Source organism: Oncorhynchus gorbuscha, linkage group LG04, assembly GCF_021184085.1.
Source record: "Oncorhynchus gorbuscha isolate QuinsamMale2020 ecotype Even-year linkage group LG04, OgorEven_v1.0, whole genome shotgun sequence".
Lineage (NCBI taxonomy): Eukaryota > Metazoa > Chordata > Actinopteri > Salmoniformes > Salmonidae > Oncorhynchus > Oncorhynchus gorbuscha.
The window spans coordinates 52,952,613-52,967,529 of record NC_060176.1 but is presented as its reverse complement, the minus strand read 5'-3'; the positions used below and the strand labels follow the sequence as shown (position 1 = coordinate 52,967,529).

Sequence of the window (14,917 nt, the reverse complement as noted above, 5' to 3'; positions counted from 1 at the left end):
GTTAACGAGAGAATCACTGACATGATGTCAGCTGGTCCTTTTGTGGCAGGGCTGAAATGCAGTGGAAATGTTTTTGGGGGATTCAGTTCATTTGCATGGCAAAGAGGGACTTTGCAATTAATTGCAATTTATCTGATCACTCTCGTCTTCCAGAAAAGGCTGAAGTCTAAGGCAATGTGAGACCATCTGTCATAACATTCTGGACTATATGCAAATTGCCATCATACAAACTGAGACAGCAGACTTTGTGAAAATTAATATTTGTGTCATTCTCAAAACTTTTGGCCATGACTGTAGTTCTACTTTGGATCATCCTTCTCTAGTGAAATAACACTTAAGACAAAGCAGATGATTATAAAAATGCATGAAAATGTCGGCCTGCTTTCAGGCGTCCACGTAAGATATCCTATGCAATCAGATTATTAGGCAATAGCAGTGTGTTTGTGTGCAAGGCTGAAATTGAATGAATGTCCCTTTTCAACACACCAACCCACAGGTGTCAAACTCATTCCACGGAGGGTTGAGTGTCTGCGAGTTTTTGCTCCACAATTGTACTTGATTGATGAATTAAGATCACTAATTAGTAAGGAACAACTGAAAAGATCAACCAAAAACCTGCAGACACTCGTCCCACAGTGGAATGAGTTTGACACCCATGCACACTCTAACCCAATAAGCCTGACGGGCCGCCCCCAGGTGGTGAGGTTAGGCAACAACATCTCCACCCCGCTGATCCTCAACACTGGGGCCCCACAAGGGTGCGTTCTGAGCCCTCTCCTGTACTCCCTGTTCACCCATGACTGCGTGGCCACGCACGCCTCCAACTCAATCATCAAGTTTGCGGACGACACAACAGTGGTAGGCTTGATTACCAACAACGATGAGACGGCCTACAGGGAGGAGGTGAGGGCCCTCGGAGTGTGGTGTCAGGAAAATAACCTCACACTCAACGTCAACAAAACTAAGGAGATGATTGTGGACTTCAGGAAACAGCAGAGGGAACACACCCCTATCCACATCGATGGAACAGTAGTGGAGAGGGAAGTAAGTTTTAAGTTCCTCGGCGTACACATCACAGACAAACTGAATTGGTCCACTCACACAGACAGCATCGTGAAGAAGGCGCAGCAGCCCTCTTCAACCTCAGGAGGCTGAAGAAATTTGGCTTGTCACCAAAAGCACTCACAAACTTCTACAGATGCACAATCGAGAGCATCCTGGCGGGCTGTATCACCGCCTGGTACAGCAACTGCTCCGCCCACAACCGTAAGGCTCTCCAGAGGGTAGTGAGGTCTGCACAACGCATCACCGGGGGCAAACTACCTGCCCTCCAGGACACCTACACCACCCGATGTCACCGGAAGGCCATAAAGATCATCAAGGACAACAACCACCCGAGCCACTGCCTGTTCACCCCGCTATCATCCAGAAGGCGAGGCCAGTACAGGTGCATCAAAGCTGGGACCGAGAGACTGAAAAACAGCTTCTATCTCAAGGCCACCAGACTGTTAAACAGCCACCACTAACATTGAGTGGCTGCTGCCAACACACTGACTCAACTCCAGCCACTTTAATAATGGGAATTGATGGGAAATTATGTAAAATATATCACTAGCCACTTTAAACAATGCTACCTAATATAATGTTTACATACCCTACATCATTCATCTCATATGTATACGTATATACTGTACTCTATATCATCTACTGCATCTTATGTAATACATGTATCACTAGCCACTTTAACTATGCCACTTTGTTTACATACTCATCTCATATGTATATACTGTACTCAATACCATCTACTGTACCTTTCCCTATGCCGCTCTGTACCATCACTCATTCATATATCTTTATGTACATATTCTTTATCCCCTTACACTTGTGTCTATAAGGTAGTAGTTTGGAATTGTTAGCTGGATTACTTGTTGGTTATTACTACATTGTCGGAACTAGAAGCACAAGCATTTCGCTACACTCGCATTAACATCTGCTAACCATGTGTATGTGACAAATACATTTGATTTGATTTTTCCATATAAATCTATATTTCAAAGGGGGCGGGGGACGACTATTCGTGAGATTCGAACTCTTGCCAAAATCTGGGACAATTACATGGACTAGGAACTTTACACAGACAGCAATTTGACCAGTCAGTCAAAGACAGGCTGTTGGACTGAGGTATGTTAAAGATGCTTCCATGAACAAGTGTTGGAACATGTCCAACTACGTCTAGGATTTTTATTGGCTGCAGAAGCTGTAAAATTAAAAATAAATAAAAAAGGGCTAACATGTGCCATGTTATCTGATGGGACCAGCTACTATAGAGTACCACAGTATGAGTCATAAAACCCATAAAACCTGGAAATGGTTCCAATCATTTTTCCATCATTCATTTTTCCCATAGGGGATTTTAGAAACACTTACAATAAGGGCTGTGATTTGTGTAGGCTTACCCTGGCGTGACGTTTTGATAACCGTGTAAATCACAAGGTGACTTTTATCAATATATTCGTCTTTATGTCACATGCAAGTAAATCAGCCATTTTAATTGGCTGATACACATTTTGTGCATGAGAACCTGTTTAACTTGAAATGCTTGCTTATGTTTGCAAGTTTGGCGCCATTGTGTTCTCTACTACACAAACACACACTGTACTCAACCCACAAACTCGTACCTTCTGAGACTTGTAGATCTCGTAGATCTGTCGCAGGCCCTTCATCTCCTTCTGTACGTTTTGCAGCTCTGTATACATGGTGATTGGCAGGTCAAAGAGCTTCTCTGCATTGGCCAACTCTTGACGTCCCGCCTCTATTTTGGCTAGTTCTGTCTCATAGGTCCCCATCACTGTCACTCCTACACAGAGAATGGGGAAAGACATTAAATCACCCAGTGAGCAGTGATGGGGCTGTTAGGACAGTCTGATGGGAAGGGGGTCAACACTTACCTTTCTCCAGGTTGTCTCCCACAGCTCCAGGTCCATGCATGTTGAAGCTCTCTGCAAAGACGGTCAGCTCCTGCTTATACGTCTCAATCTGCTCCTTAGTAATCTGTGAGACAGGGGAGAGGGGATGTACATTTTGGGATGAGGATCGTAATGATAGATATAGGCGAGATGTGATGGTAAAGTTAGTGTTGGTCGAGGTGTCATGGTGTCTGTCTCACCTCAGTGAAGGTCTTCTTGACCCGTCCTAGGCTGCGGTCCACCAGTCTGGATTCTTCAAAGAGATCACTCCACAGGCGGCCGATACTCGCCGACAACTGCAGCTCCTCCTCCGTGGCCTGCAACACACACAGGGATCCACACTCAAACAGGGGACAGCAACACAATAAACTCAAAAGGGAAAACTATACGGACTTACACTCAACAGACAAATAACGAAGAGACAATATACAGACACTCGAGTCATGTATGTTCCTCACCTCTACTTTGTACATGCCCAGGGTCCTGTATCTCTCCTGGATGTCAGTGAACCTCATTTCCACAGCCAGAGACATGTCCCTGATGTCTGAGATGGTGCCCAGGACAAACTTCAGGTCCTCCAGGGTGTTTGGGCTCCTCTTCAGGTTCTCAGACAGTTGCTATTCAACAATACAATCATACACAAACATGAGGGGTTGCTTAGTAAGGAATATAGTTTAAGAGAATAGCAGCAATTCATATTATGATGCATTTCTTTTTTATTTAACCTTTATTTTATCAGGGCGTCATACTGAGACCAAGGTCTCTTGTACCGATGAGCCCTGAATTACAGAAATGACAGAAAATACACACATCAAAATATAAATACATTGCTGTGAAAAGTATTTGCCCCCTTTCAGATGTTCTCTATTTTTGAATATTTTTTATACTGAATGTTATCAGATCTTCAACCAAAACCTAATATTAGATAAACGGAACTTGAGTTGACTTTTTTTTTTAAATGGATACTTACTTTATTTATTTAAAAGTGATGTAACTCCCAATTCCCCTGTGCAAAAAAGTAATTGCCCCCTTACACTCAATAACGGGTTGTGCCACCTTTAGTTGCAATGACTGCAAACAAATGCTTCCTGCAGATATTGATCAGTCTCACATTGCTGTGGAGGGATTTTGGCCCGATCTTGCATGCAGAACTGCCTTAACTCAGCAACATTTGTTGGCTTTCAAGCAGGAACTGCTCGTTTCAAGTCCTGCCACAACATTTCAATTGGGATTAGGTCTGGACTTTGACTACGCCATTCCAAAATGTTTTTTGTTGTTGTTGTTGCTTTCAGACATTTTCATGTGGACTTGATTGTGTGTTTTAGATCATTGTCTTGCTGCATGACCCAGCAGCGCTTCAGCTCACACAGATGGCCTGACATTTTTCTGTAGAATTCTCTGATACAAAGCACAATTCATGGTTCCTTCTATTAAGACAAGTTGTCCAGGTCCCGAGGCAGCAAAGCATCCTCAAACCATCACACTACCCCCACCATGCTTGACAGTTGGTATAAGGTTCTTACCGTTGAATGCAGTGTTTGGTTTTCGCCAGGAATAATGGGACCCAGGTCCTGGACAACTTGTCTTAATAGAAGGAACCATGTATTGTGCTTTGTATCAGAGAATTCTACAGGAAAATGTCAGGCCATCTGTCTGTGAGCTGAAACTGAAGCGCAGCTGGGTCATACAGCAAGACAATGATCCAAAACACACAATCAAGTTTACATGAAAATGGTTCAAAAGCAACACATTTGAAGTTTTGTAATGGCCTAGTCAAAGTTCAGACCTAATCCCAATTGGGATGTTGTGGCAGGACTTAGAATAAGCAGTTCATGCATGAAAACCAACAAATGTCGCTGAGTTAAAGCAGTTCTGCATGCAAGAGTGGGCCAAAATTCCTCCACAGCAATGTGAGACTGATGAATATCTGTAGGAAGCATTTGGTTGCAGTCAAAAGTCAAAAGTTTAGTAATGATGTTAAGTACAGTGGCAGTTTTTGTAAAAGGGCTTTATAAATTAAAACAGAGCAATGTTTCAACCTACGTGACATCAAAGAGAGATCCAACCAACTTTCTGGTAGTGATGAGTAATACAACTGTCTGTCGTAAAAAAGTGCAGTGCGCTATGATAAACTGCATCTAACAGCTTTAATGAAGTGGCAGCTGCGTTCATATACAGTAGATGATGTCGCCATAGTCTAGGACCGATAGGAACATTGACTGAATAATAAGTATGCAGTACCAGTAGCTCATCCCGCAGGTTGAACAGGTCCTCTCGGGCTGACTCGTTGAGCAGTCTGCCCAGAGAGTTGACCCAGGCCTGAGCGTTCTCCTGCACGGTGCGGGCCAGAGGCTCCAGGTTCAGCCTCATGATGTGCTCATCCTTTACCAGTGGCTGCAGTGCCACCTCTACGCTAACCCGGGCATAGAACTGCAGCTTCTCGTCGTACATGACATAGGAGGGCCTCTTTGCAGCAAACTTCTCCATGACAATGGCCTTGTCCAGCTTCCAGAGGGGCCGGTAGCGCTTCCAGCGATTGAGGTAGCGTCCCACGGCGCTGAGGAGGCGCTGGATATTCTGGGAGACGGCCATGGCCCTTTCATTGACCTGGGGGTGCTGACACACCTCGCTGTAGAAACTGAACACCACCGACTCACCCTCTCCATCAACACGCTGAGGGGGACACTCTATACAGGTGCCATGCATCCAGCGCACAAACCGCTAGTGGGGGAAGAGAGTCACACCAGTCATACACTACACAGGGATGTCTTCTTATATGTTGGTAAACAGGTATGGGGGAGGGGAAGGGTGTTGTGTCCTACCTTGGTGCTCTCTACACAGTCTCTGACACACTGCATTATGAGCTTGTACACCTCGCTGTTTTTGGGGTGCAGCACAATCTCAGGGGCAGACAAGATGGTTTCAATTTGGAAAAGTGGGGTGTTGCCCATCATGGCCATGTTAAAAGTATGGATGTTCCTACAAGAGAGAACAGAGACAATGCACTGTTATGTCCACACCTTTCATCTCAAATTATGAAACATTACCAATTTTTCCATAGCTTACAATACCACAATGTGTATTTGCCTGTACTTAAAGCCACCTGGAAAGAGGTATGCTAAATGTCCCACCTGAGCACCATCTTGGTGAGGGAGTCGAAGACCTTGCGTTCCCAGTAGGTGTAGTACTGGCCCATGCGCTTGGCTTTGCCACTGTTGGTCTGCATGATCAGACTCTCCATCTTGGTGAGCAGAGGGCCAATGGCTGTGTACTTCCTACTCAACAGATTCAAATCCTTCACCCTCTCTCGCTCGATCAGCTCACAGAACTCTTTCACTCCTAAAACCACAGTTACAGTGAGGGAGGGCTAAAATACTGAAAATGCCAGTTTATCAGACTCTCGTTCCCACTTGATGTGATATTTTAGCTTACCCAATGTCATTCTAAATAGTATTGACATTCTGTTTACCTGGAAGGTCATCAGATTTGTCTGGGGCTGGAAATTTGAATAAGTTGGCTGTCTCAATGGACTGCAACTTGGCATCAATGTCCCTCTCATTCTTCTGAATTTGATTGACCAGCGACTCAAACTTCGACGCAGCCTGGGTGCCTCGGTTGATGAACTCAGAGATGCCTTAAACCAGAAAGGACAGAGTATTGTGACGTTTACTCACATTGGGGAACAAAAAACAATGAAAACTTCAAATGCACATTTATTTCATTATATCAGAGCAGAGCGTATGTACCCAGGGCGTTCCAGTTGAGCCTCTTGTATCCTGAGCGCATCACCCTCCTCAGCTCCTGGATCTGCTCGGCCAGTAGGAAGAACTCTGCATCGTTCAGACAGTCCATCAGAGAGTGGTAGCGGTTCACCAGGTTCTTCAACCCATCCACATATCTAGTAGAACAGGGTTAAAACAGGTTAAGACAACTGTGATGAGTACACCAACTGGTTTAGCTGTTTTCATCTGTTGCCACTCAGTGTTGGTTGTGTGGAAATATCACCTGAGGAATTTGTCCTCCTGCAGAGCCACATTACGGGCAAGCTCAGGCACAGAGTAGCCCAATTGTTCCAAGTACTTGGTCTCTGAAATGATCTCCTTCAGCTCCGGGGCAAAATTCATCATGTAACGCACCCCTCTCTCCATGTCACGCTCAGTTGCTGGGCCAGTCTGAGAAAGAAAGAAAGTATGCAGAGATGAGAAAACACAAGGGACATATCACCCAAGAGACAATGTTAAGGGACTTCACAAGATGTTTACAGGATAGACTTTTTCATAAAAGCCTTGCTCGTGAGGAAAGGTGTATTTCATCCTAGGCACCAGCCGCCCGGTGATGCATTACTATGTACCATGTCTAGAGGGGGCTGTTCTCCAGTGATGACCCCTGAGCTGTTGACCATGACCAGCAGGGTCCTCTTCATCAGCAGGGGCAGGCTTTGTTCTGTCTCGTCACGCCAGCGCTCATACTTCTTCTGCTCATACTCCTTCATACGGATCCCTACTTCCAGGTACTTGGCCTTAGCCTAAGGAGAAGAAGATGGTGCTGTAAAAAAACTGTTTCAGACAAAGTTTTTTATCCCAAATGGCACCCTATTCCCTATGTAGTGCATTACTTTTGACCAGGGAAAAGGTTTCCATTTTGGAGACATACATGTGATGTACAACATGGAGCAATTACTCTGATTAGTTAGTTAGTTGCTCAGTGCTCTCACCGCTTTGCCCGGCTCACTCTCCAGCATATCTGTGACCTCCAGGAAGCGGATGATGGTGTGTTTGATGTGGTGGAAGAGAGAACGCTCCCAGTAGATGGCTCCAGCCACCGGGGGTTGGTTCTTATTCAGAGGAGGGTTGTCCTTGCACTTCACAAATATCCCGTTGATTATGTCCACCTATCCCACAACACACAACAGTGACCAAGCTTTCCTAAAGCTCACACCATTACCATGACTCCATCCAGATGCCACATTGTGTATACAAATTAGACTATTTCAGTGCGAGTACCTTTTGAACTCTACAAATTATATGAAAAATATACAATTATATATTATAAGCCTAGAGCTTATGTCAAGACCAATCCAATCAACACATTTGTGTTCTTTTCTGGTCTTTTGATGTCTGTTTCCTAAGGTACCTCTTTGCAGTACTGGGCCAGGATGTCGTTGAACTTCATCATCATCTGGTTGTTGATGGCCTCTCTGGAGCGGATGTGTTTGAACTTCAGAAGCATGTCAAAGGCTGCCGACGCAGAGCGCAGCGTTTTGAAGGACTGGTCAATGAAGTTGATGGCCTCTCCTTCGATAGCCTGGGTAGACAGACAAGGTGAGAGGAGTGAATCATGGCTTGATGATGAATGAATGAATGAATGTGGATTCCAAAATTGCTACCAGGATGTCCTGCTGCTCCCACCTGAACCTTGGCCTTGAAGTCCTGCATGACCATCTTCCAACTGCCCATCTTGCGGATGTTGAAGGGGTCGAAGCTGAGTTCCTCGATGGGCACCACCAGGCTGTCTACCCAGCGCAGCACATCGTCAATACGCTTAGGATCCCCCGTCACTGCCTTCAGCTCTGGACCAAAGATGTTATAGAACTCCTCCAAGATCTGAAAAAGTATGTTCCTATTGTGTTTAGCTAGAAGTGAATGCCTTACAATTGGTTTTCATAAAGTGTTGAGCATTCATAGAATGCATGGGAAAACAGGGTGTGGGTTAGTCATTGAATAAATAAAGGATATGCATGTGATCGGTCTGTTTAAGGTTAGATTGAGAGGATGTTGAGGTGTTTGTCACTCAGGCAGGTTGAACTGACCTGCAGGATTTTGTACAGGTCCTGGCAGATGGAGGCCATATAGTCGGTCTTCTCAAACAGCTTTTTGCGGTCAAACTCCCAGCGTGGGTCTCTACCTGATGTTTCAATCCTGGCCCGCACCTCAAAGTAACAAGCCTTCCACTGGTCCAGCACCTGCTTTCCATCCTGAGCTTTGGCCTTCGCTACCTCCCTCTTGTCTCTGTCCATTACAAAGAATATAAGAATCAAGCAAAGACAGCGACATACAGTACATGTCATTGTAAAGAGAGGATGAGAAAACATGACTTTCGTATAAAAACCTTTAGGGTTATAGATTGCAGTTAGGATTTCAAAACTAAGTGTGGAGTTAGCTGAAGTCATGAGAAGAGGTAAGAGGACAGGGTCAACTCACTTGAAGAGCATGCGGACATTGACGACACGAGCCACACGCTCAGACAGCTCCCAGGCAATGCGCTCCATGAGGGGCACCATGCGTTCGTCCTTGTTGTAGTGGCTGGAGATTATCCACACCATGCGCAGGCCGTTCATCATCAGAGGGATGGTGTCCAGGATCACACCAAAGTCTGCCCCCGTGGCCAGGTTCTGGGATACACAAGACAAATGCTAAGTCGGGGCATGGAGAAGAGCTTACAATTTGGCCTCAAGGATATAAGGACGACATATCAAAATAACTTATTCCATTTTACAACAGCAGAATAGTCAGACCTACATCTTTCAATTATACATAAAATGTTTCTGCCATAATGTGAGGTTTGGGGAGAACAGGGTATCTTTTTCAGGACTATGAGCCCACCTTGAAGTGTCGCTCCAGTGTGCTGAGGAAGCGTACATTCTCCACAGACTCCACATGGAGCTTGCTGAGCTCGGTCACGGTCAGGTCCAGGTTCTGGACAGTGACCGGGTCAGCTTTGGTCATCACCTCCAGGATCTTCTTCACCACAGGCAGTTTGAGCTGCTCACTCAGAGCACTCAGAATGGCTGTTCGCTCCCGCCAGAAATCTATCTCTGCCATGGGGCCTGGCACCTGGGAATAGGAACGAGTGTAAAACAACGAGAAATAGTAGTAATCATACATTTTTACATAAAAAAACCAACAACAATTTTACTCATTTATTTTAATTTTTAATCATAAAAGGTCTGCATACATCAAATGTATGGGCCCAGTAGCCTATTCCCTCTCACCTGTGGTTTCTTCTTCTGCTGCTCCTCAATGACGATGGTGATCTGAGTCTGCCAGTTCATCACACACTGCTCCAGCTTTTCCACCACCTCTGGAGTGGCCAGCAGCGCATCCACCTCTGGCTCCAGGTCCAACTCAGGGATGTGCAGCTTAATCTCACCTGAAATGGAGAGGCCACACAGCATCATCATTTACCACATAAACCTTCAGATACTCTTTAAAAATACCAGAGAAAGCGGTGCACTTGTTACATGAAGCATGCATGCATTTACACATATCATGCTTACAGAGAGCATGGTAGCTGCTGAACTAAGTCCTGACCCTGTTGATGGTTGGGTCCTGTCTGGGAGGAGGAACTATTTGATGGTATGATATACAAACACACACACACACCTTCCAGCTGCTGGAGAGTCCTTTCGATGTGACCCAGGAACTTGTGAGTGCTGTTAAGTAACTCATCACGAATCATAAGTACCCCCCGAGACTCCACAGGCCTCTCATCCTTGTCCCCCTTCCCATCACCAGTTGCCTCCTTATCCTGGGAGGCAGCTGCCCCCTGCTGGTAGCCTCCATCAGTCAACTTCAGCTGGTTGACAGACAGCATTGGAATGTACACCTGGAATCACCAAGAAACAGTAAGGTAACGATGGCTTGAGACTTAAAGGGCTCATCTGAAACAACTAAGAACAGAACGCAGTAAGCTTTAATGGGCCACTTAAAAAGAAGAGTGCATATTATACATGAGTCATAAACATGAATATCCTATCTAACTTGTTCATCAAGTTTGAAGATTTTGTCTCAAGTAGAGTATGAATCCCTTGTCTATTACACACATAGTTGAGCATGTCCTTCAGCATCAGTAGAGAGTGTCCATTCAGCATGCCAATCTCCAACAGTTTGGGCATCAGATTGTTGGCCTCATTCACGTCAATGGGCTCAATGATGGTTTCTAAAAACAGAATAAAAAATATATAAATGAAACATTAAATAGGGTTGTCTCGAATGCTTTCTCTGTGACAAATTAGGGACACACGAATAATAACACAGTGAGTAGACCGGTCTTCCTTTGGTTCCCTTCTCTCACCCACCTTTAGTGTTCCTGAGAAAGTAAAGGATGTTGGATTTCATGAACCTCTCTGGGACATGATTTACTGCTACATGCAGCTCCATGTGGTACACGACTTGAACCTCAATCCTCTGTGACAAGAACACAAAATCAGACGGATAACAAGATAGATGTGCTTCCATCTCACTCAACTAATATGGCCTTCACTTCATATCCAATACACGGATCATATTATTTGACCAGATTACAGATTATTGTTATAGCCTAGCCCTCAAAAACAATAGACTACTATTAAGTGCTATGCATTTTATAACACCTTCAATAATGTTTGAAAGGGAGGCTGTAGTCTCACACAGAGGGTAAATCTTACAGTGAGGGGAGGCTCATCTTCTGAGTCAGAGGTGCCCTCAGTTTCGTGGGCCTGGGAGTCATCTGCAGGATGTGTAGACTCTGGCTTTGGGGCATCTGACATACGTGAGGCCTCTGAGTCTCTCCTCTTTTTCTTTTCTGTGGCCATACAGAAACAAGTGTCAACATATGCAATGACAGTAAAAGCTTGTATCCAATAATAGGAGGAAAAATTATAGGTCTACTGTATGTATTACGTGTACCACTACACCACAACCAGTCACATTGTATCTAAGCAGATACTACACTAGTAGTACTGACTATCTCCAGGGGACTTGTCTCTCTCAGAAGCAGGTGTGTCACAGGAGGGTTTGGATGACTCTGCCAGGCTGCCTTCATCCCCATTCTCAGCTAGTTCCGAGGGACCTTTAATCAGAAAACAGGTAGAAAGTATTTTAATGTTACACATAATAGTAATTACTAGCTGAACAATTGAAAATATTGTTTGCTGTCACAGTCACTCTTGGTCATGTAGCTAGGTTTAAATGAGAAACCTCTGTTGTTGGTTAGCAAATGTAGCAAACGTAGCTAGCTAGGCTGCTTGGGCCTGCTTTGCTAGCAGAAGTATCACAGGTCTTTTCTCATTTGGGCAAAAGTCCATATTCTACCCTCTCTCCTCCGTGACCCGGAAACTGATAAGTGGCAGAGGAGATGTCAATTAGTTAGTAGGTGAACGGAAGAGTGTATCCTACCGGAGTCTTGAAATCTGCCACACCATATTTACCATGTCTTTAACCAAAGCCTAAAGGAGTGTGTACGTCCACAGGCGTGGAAGGAAGCTAAAGTAATTCCACTACCTAAAAATAGTAAAGCACCCTTTGGCGGATCTAACAGCTGCCCAATCAGTTTGCTGCCTGTTCTTAGTAAACTGATGGAGAGAATTATGTTTGAACAAATACAATGCTATTTTTTAAAGAACAAGTTAACTACTGACTTTCAGCATGCATATAGGGAAGGGCACTCGACTTGTACTGCACTGACTCAGATAATTGGCTAAAATAAATGGATAATAAGATGGTACTTGGAGCTCTATTCTTAGATTTCAGTGCAGCCTCTGATGTTATTGATCATAATTTGATTTTGAAAAAACTAACTTGTTATGGCTTTACATCACCTGCTATCACATCGTTGGAGAGTTGCTTATCCAATAGAACTCAGGGAGTAATATTCAATGGAAGCTTCTCTAACATCAGATATGTACAGTGTGGTATCCCTCAGGGCAGTTTCCTTGGGCCATTACGCTTCTCTATTTTTAGAAATGATTTGCCACTTGTCTTACAAGAAGCTAAAATGACTATGTATGCTGATGATTGCACACTACACCTCAGCACCTACATCCGGTGAGCGCACTGAGACTCTTAGCGAGGTGTTACAGTCAGTGTCAGAATGGGTAATTAACAATAAACTGGACTTAAATACTTCTAAAACCAAAAGCATTGTATTTGGTTCAAAGCATTCTCTTAGACCTAAACTTCAACAGGATTTGAGCATAAAGGGTGTAACCACTGAACAAGTTGAAGAAGCTGAACTCCTAGGAGTAACATTGGATGGTCAGTGATCATGGTCAAGTTATATTGACAAAGTTGTTGTGAAGATGGGAAGAGGTATGTCTGTTATAAAAAGCTATTCTGCGTTTATGACACAAAGATCAACTGTACTAGTTGTTCAGGCTTTGATCTTGTCCCATCTTGATTGCTGTCTGGTAATATGGTCAGGTGAAGCAAAGAAAGTCCTAGCAAAGCTGCAGCTGGCTCAAAACAAATCAGCACTCCTTGCCCTTAACTGCACACACAGAAATAACATCAACAACACACTTGATAGTCTTTCACTGTTGAGGAGAAATATACTACTTATATTCTAGTCTTTTTAAGAAACATGCATGTATTAAAAATGGCTAACCACTTGTATAATTTACACTGCTCAAAGAAATAAAGGGAACACTAAAATAACACATCCTAGATCTGAATCAATGAAATATTCTTAGTAAATACTTTTTTTCTTTACATAGTTGAATGTGCTGACAACAAAATCACACAAAAATGATCAATGGAAATCAAATTTATCAACCCATGGAGGTCTGGATTTCGAGTCACACTCAAAATTAAAGTGGAAAACCACACTACAGGCTGTTCCAACTTTGATGTAATGTCCTTAAAACAAGTCAAAATGAGGCTCAGTGTGTGTGTGGCCTCCACGTGCCTGTATGACCTCCCTACAACGCCTGGGCATGCTCCTGATGAGGTGGCGGATGGTCTCCTGAGGGATTTCCTCCCAGACCTGGACTAAAGCATCCGCCAACTCCTGGACAGTCTGTGGTGCAATGTGGCGTTGGTGGATGGAGCGAGACATGATGTCCCAGATGTGCTCAATTGGATTCAGGTCTGGGGAACGGGCGGGCCAGTCCATAGCATCAATGCCTTCCTCTTGCAGGAACTGCTGACACACTCCAGCCACATGAGGTCTAGCATTGTCTTGCATTAGGAGGAACCCAGGGCCAACTGCACCAGCATATGGTCTCACAAGGAGTCTGAGATCTCATCTCGGTACCTAATGGCAATCAGGCTACCTCTGGCGAGCACAAAGAAATGCCACCCCACACCATGACTGACCCACCGCCAAACCGGTCATTCTGGAGGATGTTGCAGGCAGCAGAACGTTCTCCACGGCGTCTCCAGAATGTCACGTCTGTCACATGTGCTCAGTGTAAACCTGCTTTCATCTGTGAAGAGCACAGGGCGCCAGTGGCGAATTTGCCAATCTTAGTGTTCTCTGGCAAATGCCAAAAGTCCTGCACGGTGTTGGGCTGTAAGCACAACCCCCACCTGTGGACGTCGGGCCCTCATACCACCCTCATGGAGTCTGTTTCTGACTGTTTGAGCAGGCACATGCACATTTGTGGCCTGCTGGAGGTCATTTTGCAGGGCTCTGGCAGTGCTCCTCCTGCTGGCAGTGCCAAACCGGTCATTCTGGAGGATGTTGCAGGCAGCAGAACGTTCTCCACGGCGTCTCCAGAATGTCACGTCTGTCACATGTGCTCAGTGTAAACCTGCTTTCATCTGTGAAGAGCACAGGGCGCCAGTGGTGAATTTGCCAATCTTGGTGTTCTCTGGCAAATGCCAAAAGTCCTGCACGGTGTTGGGCTGTAAGCACAACCCCCACCTGTGGACGTCAGGCCCTCATACCACCCTCATGGAGTCTGTTTCTGACCGTTTGAGCAGACACATGCACATTTGTGGCCTGCTGGAGGTCATTTTGCAGGGCTCTGGCAGTGCTCCTCCTGCTCCTCCTTGCACAAAGGCAGAGGTAGCGGTCCTGTTGCTGGGTTGTTGCCCTCCTACGGCCTCCTCCACGTCTCCTGATGTACTGGCCTGTCTCCTGGTAGCGCCTCCATGCTCTGGACACTACGCTGACAGACACAGCAAACCTTCTTGCCACAGCTCGCATTGATGTGCCATCCTGGATGAGCTGCACTACCTGAGCCACTTGTG

General features: G+C 45.1%; 1 protein-coding gene across 1 annotated transcript in view; it reads right to left on the bottom strand.

Moving 5' to 3' along the window:
• dnah10 (dynein axonemal heavy chain 10) overlaps positions 1-14,917 on the bottom strand; it is a 58,471-nt gene that overhangs the window by 40,998 nt on the left and 2,556 nt on the right. The window contains exons 2-24 of the mRNA XM_046347205.1: positions 11,691-11,795; positions 11,392-11,528; positions 11,044-11,152; positions 10,789-10,904; positions 10,349-10,571; positions 9,958-10,115; positions 9,569-9,799; positions 9,167-9,357; positions 8,776-8,974; positions 8,375-8,569; positions 8,100-8,270; positions 7,681-7,857; positions 7,318-7,491; positions 6,972-7,138; positions 6,713-6,864; positions 6,436-6,600; positions 6,098-6,305; positions 5,789-5,945; positions 5,208-5,687; positions 3,425-3,583; positions 3,167-3,283; positions 2,949-3,051; positions 2,679-2,857 (exon numbers count right to left, since the gene is read on the bottom strand). Coding sequence (XP_046203161.1) covers positions 2,679-2,857; positions 2,949-3,051; positions 3,167-3,283; positions 3,425-3,583; positions 5,208-5,687; positions 5,789-5,945; positions 6,098-6,305; positions 6,436-6,600; positions 6,713-6,864; positions 6,972-7,138; positions 7,318-7,491; positions 7,681-7,857; positions 8,100-8,270; positions 8,375-8,569; positions 8,776-8,974; positions 9,167-9,357; positions 9,569-9,799; positions 9,958-10,115; positions 10,349-10,571; positions 10,789-10,904; positions 11,044-11,152; positions 11,392-11,528; positions 11,691-11,795 — 4,073 coding nt within the window. The remainder of the gene's footprint in view (positions 1-2,678; positions 2,858-2,948; positions 3,052-3,166; positions 3,284-3,424; positions 3,584-5,207; positions 5,688-5,788; positions 5,946-6,097; positions 6,306-6,435; positions 6,601-6,712; positions 6,865-6,971; positions 7,139-7,317; positions 7,492-7,680; positions 7,858-8,099; positions 8,271-8,374; positions 8,570-8,775; positions 8,975-9,166; positions 9,358-9,568; positions 9,800-9,957; positions 10,116-10,348; positions 10,572-10,788; positions 10,905-11,043; positions 11,153-11,391; positions 11,529-11,690; positions 11,796-14,917) is intronic.